Here is a 9634-nt window from a genome sequence, read left to right as displayed (position 1 = left end):
TAGGCTTTACCACATTGTTTACACTCACAAGGTTTCTCTCCAGTGTGTGTTCTTTCATGTATTTTTAAGGAGCAGTGATCTTTGTAGGCCTTACTACATAGTGTACATTCATAGAGTTTCTCTCCAGTGTGAGTTATTCCATGTAATTGACGTGAACTTGAACTGAAGGCTTTCCCACATTCCTTATTTTTGTAGGTTTTTTCCCCATTGAGATTTCTTTCATGTTTTTCAAACGACTGTAGATAACTGAAGGCTTTACCACACTCTTTACATTTATATGGCTTCTCTCCAGATTTTCGAAATTCATATGCTTTGTGTACAGTGTAACATTTGATGTGCCTACTAAAGGATGAAAGATGCATGAAGACTTTTCCACGTGCACTGCATTCACGTGGTTTCACTCCAGTAGTTTTCATTTGCAGACTGAGATTTGAAATAAGACTGAAGTTTTCTCCACACTGACTACTCTCTTTACTTTCACAGACTCTCCCTACGATTGGACTTCTGTTAAAAAAAAAAAAAAGCACAGTATTAATGATTTTATATTCATTATATTTATTATGATTTCTAGGAAAAGTACAGGTATACTGTTTTGTCTGAATTGTCTGAAAATAAATACACTGAATGTTCTCCAAGAAGACTTTACCCTTGCTATTATCAAACTGCAATATTCATATATAGGGTTTATTATTGCTATTTCCAAGTGAACTATTTTTCAAACACTAAACGTGTATGCTACATTTAAGAAAGTATTTTGATAAAAATTTTCCAAGAAAGGCATTTGAAGCAGGGTTTATTACTTTTGTTTCATTCTTTTCAACATTTCAGGGCATACTGGAATTCTCACATGAAAAACTACTTTCTATTGTGTGACTCACCTTAGTTTTCTCCCCTGGTTTTTATAGTGATCTTCAATGTCATGTTCTTCCCATCTTTTCCCTAAAATACAGACCCAGAAAAATGATTCCAAAGAATTCGTATTATAGAAAAATTATTAGCTTCTAGATAAATGATGAGCTATGACCATGCCCAGGTTATTTATCAACATCATCCCTTTCCACATTCCACATCTTGGAAAAATATTGATGAGCAAGAAACACTTGTTCTCTAATTGACGAATGAAGGAATGTCATCATCCTTACCTACTGCAGCCAGGTTCCTGAAGGTTTCCCGCATCACATCTCTGTAGAGTTTCTTCTGTGAAGGATCCAGTAAAGCCCACTCCTCCAGGGTGAAGGTCACAGCCACATCCTCATAGGCCACTGAGTCCTGTAACATCCAATATATGTAGAGTAGGATGTGTGAGATTGACAGCACTGGACACCTAGTGATTCTCTATAAGAGGTTACATATGATTCTCTTGTCTCTAAACATTTATTCTATGATTTGATCATCAGAAACTAGCTCTCAGCCTATACTTACTTCCTCATAAATTTGACAGCAACGTGAACACATGGAAATTATTTACATATTCTTACTATGATCACATTACATTTATGTATTTCAAATGGCAGGGTTCAGAGAATGTTTGGAAACAACAGAAATGCTACTCAAGTAAAACAAGTATTACCATTTTAAGACCATCAATTCCTTGTAAGAAAATTTCTTTCATCTTCATTATTACCCATCATTTTCAGTAATCCATGAGGCAGGGGCTTAAATCTACATAAGGTTTTAATAAACAAAACATAGTGAAGAACTGGAAGCTTTTCCTTCTATTCCCATCACCAAACATAAAAGTTCAAGAGGCTTGTGGAAATCACTTTCAACAAAGCCAGCTGACCATGTCATCCTAAAGTCCTCCAGGCCTTTAACCAGTAATCAGATACTGTTGGTTGAATGTAAACATGCTTGTGGAGAAGCACTGCTTGTAACTTGTGTAATATTGATCATAGACTGATTCCTTCTTTTCCTTGCTGTTCAATTTAATGGGGTTAGAAAGTTATGGGAACTTGGAGCTCAGACACAAGGAAGAAAAAAATGAAATGTCAGACCATTTCTATACTCTTGTGCCCCAGGGCTGCTTCCAGTCAGACCTTAGAACATCTAGTGAGAGAATATGCCAGAAGAGCTCTTTCTGGTTAAACCCTAACAGCGTGTACCCTGAGACTTGCTGTCCTTAAGAGCTGTAAATTGTGAGGGAGTTCACTGAAGACCAAATGGTTTGATGGTGAATTTGGTCACGATTATAGAACACTTAAAGGATTCAACACTGTTTTCCTCCAAAAGAATACAAAATTTGCATTTTCTAATTTTAGGAGGAAAATTTTCCTAACAAGTCAATCTACATGCTGCTCTGCCACCTTCAAGTCTGGCACTTAAGGAACTTAGGAGCTGTCAGTCTCGGTCTCATTAAAAACAAAAACAAACAAAAAACTTGAACTACTCTTCTTAGATCCATCAGAGCCTTAACGTCACAGAGAAAATGGCATCTTCAAAATTAGGAAAGAGAAAAGATGGTATTTTGAGATATGCCCCACATATTCTGTTCTTAACAAGACCTGTTCTCAAAAATATCTATTTCACCAGAGTCAAATGCAAAGATGATGAACAAAAAAGACAGAGCACAATATCCATGATGCCTAGGACAACCTTCTTTAATATGAGGATTCAAATACAAACAATGGGAATCCCTGGAAAAAAGAAAGACAGAAAGAAACAGAAGAGATAAGTGAAGTAATAACCACTGAACTTTCCTAAAGTTAATGACAGATGACACACTGTAGAGCCAGAAAGCTCTAAAACACTAAACATGAAAAACACCAAAAATGCACACCCAAGTACATCATATTGAAATTAGACAAAAATCAAAGACAAATGGAATATAATGAAAGAAGCCAGAGGGCAAAACAGACCTCAGGTATAGAGAAACAAAGAATTAAATGAAATTCAACTTTTTTTCAGAAACCATGCAAGCAAGAACAGAGTGGAGTAAAATATGGAATTTTAAAATTTAAAAAAAAACACTGCATAATTTTGTATAGAAAATAATCTATCAAAAATAAAGAAAAAGGACTTTCTGAGACAAAAATTGAGGGAATCTGTCACTAGTAAACCTACGTAAAATGAAACATTAAAAAATTAATCATAAAACATGTAAATTATAAAAGGTGCAGGGTTAGAAAAGGAATAAATGAAGGTAAAAATCTTTTGCATTTCTTAAAATATTAGCAATAAATGTATTTGGTAATTATATGCTTACGGGTAATGGAAATAAATAACAGCAATGTGACAAGAGACAATGAGCGGGGAATTGGAAATGGTATGGTAGGAGGTACATGAAGAAATAGTGAAGTGCTACAGTGTGACTGGATAGTTGTGGGTTAGTTGTAAAGGTATATTCAAAAATCAAGGGAAACCACTAAACAAGCTTTTTAAAAATGTGACTGATATGCTCAGAGAGCAGAAAAAACAATTAAATAAAACCCGCAATTAAAGTCAGAGGGCAGAAAAAATGCTGCAGACAGAAAGAAACAAAGAACAAGGGCAGCAAATAGAAAACAGTAAAAGGTTTAGTAAATATTATTCCAACTGCATCAATAACCACTTTAGCCATCAATAGTTTCAATACAATTGAGACATACAGTAAATATCAGATTTTAAAAAACCACTTTTATGTTATATAGCAAAAACACACTTTAAATATGAAGACACAGATAGATGAAAGGTAAAGGGATGAGGAAAGTACACCATGGTAACAGTAATCAAAGGACAGGTATATGAATTATAGACAACGAAGATTTCAAACCGAGGAAGACTCAGAGATAAAGACATCATATGATGACAAAGGGGTCCACCCCCAAGAAGACACAGCAATTCTTTAGGTGTATGTGCATAACAACACAGGTCAAACTACATAAGGCAAGAGCTGATAGAATGCAAAGAGAAGCAGATGAATCCACTGCTGTGGCTGGAGTGTTCAGCACCCCATATCATGAATTATAAATTCCTGTAGCAGAAAATCAGGAAGGACAGAGGAACTGAGCAGTGCTATGAAACAACTGGACTTAATCGTAATCTGTGAAATACTTCATGCAACAACAGAGTTCATATTCTTCTCAAGTTCACATGGAACGTTCACCAAGACAGAACATATTCTGGGATATAAAACACACAATAAAAATTTGAAACAACAGAAATCATGTAAAATATGCTCTTAGGTCACACAGACATTAATCTAGAAATAAGTAACAGGAAGGTAGTTGGAAAACCCCCAAATACATGGAGATTCAACAACATGCTTCTAAATAACACATAGGATCAAAGAAAAAAAATCTCAGGAGAAATGAAAAATTATTTTTAACTAAAAAAAAAAAAAGCAGTACCTACAGGGAAATTTAGGCATTGAACAAATATACTGGAAAAAAGAAAGATTTATAATTAATAATGTAAGCATCTACCTCATGAAACAATAAAAAGAGCAAATTAAACTCAAAGCAAGCAGAATCAAAGAAATAATAAAATTAGAAAAGAAATCAATATGATTGTAGAAAAATCAATGGAGGAAAAAATTTAAAAGCGCTTCTTTGACAAGATGAATAAAACTGGTAAATATCTAGACAAGATAACTAAGAAAAGAGGGAAGATAGAAATTACTAATATTAGAAAGTAGAGGGGGAAATGAAAATACAATAGTATTTAATAAAATTGAACATCCGCTTATGATAACAATCTAGCAGCAATGGAAGGGAAACTCCACTTTTTGAGAAAGAACATCTTCATGAAACCTGTAGCTAAATTCATTACATTTGTTGCTCATGACATGAGTGTCTGTGAAACACCAGAAAGAACTCACAACAGAGATAACTCCTGGAATTGATAAAGAGAGTAAAGGATTAAGGATACACAAGTCAATTGCTTTCCCACAGACCCCCACAAATATACTCAACTGATCTTTGACAAAGGAGGAAAGACAATTCAATGGAAAAAGAAAGTATTTTAAACAAATATTGCTGGAAATAGTGAATATCCACAAACAAATGTATGATCACAAAAACTAATGGGGACACAGATCTTACACCATTCACAAAAATTAACTCAAAGACATCATAGATAAATGTAAAATGTAAAAGTGATAAACTCCTACCAAGATAATGTATGAGAAATTCCAGGTGCAAATAAAAGAATAATGAGGTATCACTAAGCATTGACTAAATGGTTGAAACTCAAAACAGCAGATACTGGTGGAGATGTGAAGCTGCAGGTAAGCCTCATTCATTGCTGGTGGGAATGGAATCGGGCACGCCTACACTGGAGACCGGAAGTTTACATACTAAATGTACTCTTACTATGTGTAGTACAATCCAGCAACCTTGGTAGAGGCCTAAATGAACTGAAATCTTATGTTCACACAAAAACCTGTGTAGAATATTTGTAGGCACTTTATTCACAATTGGCAGGAGTCAGAGTTAAGCAAGATGTCCTTAGAGAGGCAAACAATCAGTAGTAAATCGAAACGATGAACTATTTTTCAGTGATAAAAAGAAATGGGGGTATTAAGCCATGAAAATACAGGAGGAACCTTAAAGTACATTGCTAAGAGAAAGAAGCCAATCTGATAAAGATATATACTGTATGATTCCAAGTAATGATGACCTAGAACAGACAAAACCATGAGCCAATAAAAAGATCTTTGGGTTTGAAGGATTTATGGGTTGGAGGTAGGAATGAACGAATAAGTGGAACACAGAAGATTTTTAGGGACGTAATACTACAGTTTGTAATATAGAAACGATACATATTATTATACATTTGCCCAAACCCATAGGTCTCATAACACAAAGTCAATGGCAATGTAAACTGTGCACTTTAATGCATCAATATTTGCTCAGCAATTGTAACAAATGTACCAGTCATAGAAGATGTAAAAAATAGTGCAAACTAAAAAAAAAAAAAAAATAGTGCAAACTGTGTGGATGCACAGGAGTTATGTGGGAACTCTATACTCTCTGAACAATTTTTCTGTAAACCTGAAATGGGTTTAACAAAACTGAAATCTAACCAACCAAACAACCAACCAACCAAACAAGAAAAGCAATGAAAAAGATGAAGGCAGACTCATTACAATTCACCGGGATGACTGATGGGTGAACCAGGCCTTGTGTCATTCACCCATTCTGACCTCACTTCAATAAGCCAGCCTGGTGCTCGAGGAGCCTGAGACCAGGAAGGAGGTGACACTTCCATAGAACGCCTTGTTGGAGAGCGTGGCATTCTATATTCTAAGAAATGCCATGGTCACTATCAGTGTCTGGAACTCCAACGTGGATGAGGAGTGTCCTGGTGAATCCTGGTGTATAGACTTAGTAACGGACAGACAAGTGTTATCTAATTTATATTCTGAGGATCTGAGTCAAGAGATTCCCCAAGTTCTTTTACTACAAAGCAGTAAATCTTAGACAACAGTCCAGGAGCCTGTGAACATATGCAGGTGAGGACAACTGTGGGCCAGAAGCAAGATGACTGCCTGATGTTGGGTGAGTCGTGTGGCCCTTGGGCTTGGTCCTTCATCACAAACATCCCAATTAAGGGACGAAGAGCAGCAACTCTCCATGGAGCTCCATCATGTACAAATGTGCACTGTCCTCCTGAAAGCCTGCACTCCCCAGGGCTGTGCAGTCAGTGAATCCCAGGGAACAGCCCAGGGAACCAAGGAGTCTGGGCAGAGGGGTGGCCTCCTCCAGCACCACAGCTTCTTTCAAGGACATTAACCAGCTCTCCTCTGTGCCACACACAGCATACTGGTTACTGAAATGTTGAGGCCTAAGAAACCACAACCACAACCTCAGAAGGGGCGTCACCACCCCTCACACACATGCACCTGCACCCCCAGCTCTCCAGGCTGCAGCTTCTCTCAGAGTAAAGGCCCCTCCATGGTGGGTGTGAGGAGGCTCCCCAGGAAGAACCACTGGGCCTTCAAGTACTTCCCTTTGCAGGTCAAGGGGGCCTTAGCTTGGGTCACTGACCACAGGCCTCTCTCCCCACTGGAGGTGCTATGGAACACGGTTGATATTGTAAATCACAAACCCAGTGTTTGAACAACCCGGCAAAATCACTTAAACCCAGCATTTATAGGGGAAGAAAGAAAATTTAAGGATCTTTTACTAGTTCAAGTAGAAAACCATAAATACGTATCTATTCTTTTCAGAAAAAGATGTCAGTTAAGTATAATTCTAGAAAAAGAAACTGGTTGATAAATAATCATACTTGGAACATGTCTGCTCTGCAAGTCTAAATGTTGCAATTCTATTTGAAAACACCCAAAACTAAAAAATGGCCCTCACTAGGGCCGGCCGAGTGGCGTGATGGTTAAGAACTGGCTTGGGATGCCAGAGGGCCCCGGTTCGGATCCCACATATGAGGGCCAGTGACACTGCCCTCTACAGCTAAGATGCTGAACAACAGCTCAACCTGGAGCTGGGCTGCCATGAGTTGCTGGCAATGGCGTAGGCTGCAACCCCTGTGGCAGTGGGTTGCCATGGCTACTGTGTGTAGCCAGCAGCCACCGTGAGCGGCCAGCAGCCGCAGTGAGCAGCCGTCCAGAAGCCGGCAACTGATCTGCCTCGCCCAGGAAGAGCGCAATGATGGTGCCAACTTGGGCCAGTGAAGCAACGTCCTCCACAACTAGACTGAAGAACAAAACGACAGCAACTTGCCTGTTTCCCTTCCCCCAATTCCCCAGCTCTGTTCCCATCCGCCCAATTTCCCAATAAAAATAAAGAAATCTTAAAAAAAAAAAAATGGCCCTCACTAATTTACTACACATGTTCGGGAAGCGTGAAAGAATTCTATCCGAAAATAAAATGTAATCATGGAATATGTCATGTTTTTCTAAAATTCACCTGTTTGGAAATATTTTATAGCCTTTCTACTAATTAAATACATTTTACCCCTATTGAAAAGCAGACAATTAAGCCAATAAATCTTTTTAGGGTGACAAACCCAGGGAGGGGCCCGCTCACAGGAGATCACCCAGGAAAGTTTCCAAAGGGAGCCTCCACCCAAAGGACTCCCCATTGGATGTCTGTGCCCAAGGAAGGTCCTGGGGGAGAGGAACGGGGATTTCAAGCAATGGAGTTCCGGGTGGTTATTCTTGCTTTTCCTCTAGTGTAAAATATCCACAAAAAATGTTAAGAGCCATCCATGACTCTGGAAAAAGGATAAACAATGAAAAAAGGATAAACAATTAACATATTGGGTCTGTTTGGAATAAACCACGGAGCACAAATAGTTGATAATGAAGTTGGCTTGGGAATTCAAGGAAGGATCTAGAAATTCGGAGACTTATTGCCTGCCAGTCCCAAGAAGAGCCAGGTTAGGGGCATAGGGCCGTGGATCTGAGACCTTGCTTCCCAAACGTTTGAAAAACTCAGGAGAAAACGGGTCCCACTGCGGAGAAAGGAGACTGGGGATCACACAGACCACAGCTCCTCCCATGCACGAACCCCGGGGACCAAGTCACGATTGTCTCCTGATGACTCTTCCGGTGGTCACCGCATCATCTGGGGAGCAAGGCTGCCGGCGCAGAGCTGCTCAGAGAGGCTCCCAGGCCGAAGTCACCGCGCGCGCTGACCAGACATTAAGCCCGGGGTCTCGGCTGCCGGCCCAGCCCCCACGCTGCGTGCCGGAGAAGACAGAGGTCCCAATGGAGCCCCCAGTGGACCGAGGTCCGCAGAGTCCAGAGGGGACCGCGCGGAGGCCGGGTCCGGCCACGGCCGATTCCAACCGGTTCCAACCAGTCCCACGAACCCTTCTCCGCACACAGGCCCCGAACACTCACCATTTCTAGGTTTCCTGGGTCTCCCAGAGTCCAGCCTACGACTTTCACGACCAGCTCAGATCACAGCGCGACAGACAGTGCGGCAGTCCCATCAAGTACCATGAAGGACAAGAAACACCCGACCCTCAGCGCCGCTGGAGCAAGTTGGGACGTCCCTGACTTCCCGTTGCGTCGCCCCACCCACCTACCCCTCATTGGACAGTACACAAGGCCACGCCTCCTCGTGCCTGAGTGACTGTCGTCGGAGGACAATTGGCTCAGCGAAACCAGCCTCCACTGGATAGCGGGAACCTGACCCCGCCTGTTTCATTTGAATTTAAACAGAACTTTTTCCTGTCCTGGGGCAGCCTCTATTGTTTTACCGGAGCTGTTTGTGAATGCGAGGGCACTGGCGGGGAGGTGGGGGTGGGGGGGGTTTTGGGAATTCCTGATTGAGTTTCTAGGTGGAGCAAGTACAAGGCATGGGGACAGTCCTGGACAGGCCACAATGAAAAGAAAGGGCCTTGTGTCCTCTAGGGATCAAGTTCTTGGCTTAGGCTGTGAGGCTACTTATGGAACTCAACCCTTGTTTGGAAACACACCTTGTTTATTTTTTATTTATTTTTTTTTCCAAAGATTTTTTTTTTATTGGGGAATTGGGGGGATGGGAACAGTGCTGGGGAATCGGGGAAAGGGGAACAGACAAGCTGCTGTCGTCCTGCTCTTCAATCCAGCTGCGGAGGTCGCCGCCTCCCTGGCCCAAGTTGGCACCATCATCGCGCTCCTCTCTGGCGAGGCATATCAGTCGCCGGCTTCTGGACGGCCGCTCACTGCGGCTGCTGGCCGCTCACGCTGGCTGCTGGCCACACACGGTAG

General features: G+C 40.9%; 1 protein-coding gene across 1 annotated transcript in view; it reads right to left on the bottom strand.

The window, feature by feature from the left end:
* Nucleotides 1-8938, bottom strand: part of LOC109394233 (zinc finger protein 709-like) — a 10294-nt gene extending 1356 nt beyond the window's left edge. Inside the window, 4 exon segments of the mRNA XM_019664120.1 lie at nt 1-504; nt 879-939; nt 1143-1269; nt 8780-8938. The exon segment at nt 1-504 is cut by the window's left edge and continues 987 nt beyond it. Of these exon segments, the coding sequence (XP_019519665.1) occupies nt 1-504; nt 879-939; nt 1143-1269; nt 8780-8782 (695 nt within the window). The 5' untranslated portion in view covers nt 8783-8938.
* Between the last annotated feature and the right edge of the window lie 696 nt (nt 8939-9634).

The sequence above is a fragment of the Hipposideros armiger genome, unplaced genomic scaffold (genome assembly GCF_001890085.2).
Source record: "Hipposideros armiger isolate ML-2016 unplaced genomic scaffold, ASM189008v1 scaffold_417, whole genome shotgun sequence".
In the NCBI taxonomy this organism is placed as follows: domain Eukaryota; kingdom Metazoa; phylum Chordata; class Mammalia; order Chiroptera; family Hipposideridae; genus Hipposideros; species Hipposideros armiger.
The sequence above is the reverse complement of the archived record's forward strand: the minus strand, read 5'-3'. Positions and strand labels throughout refer to the sequence as shown.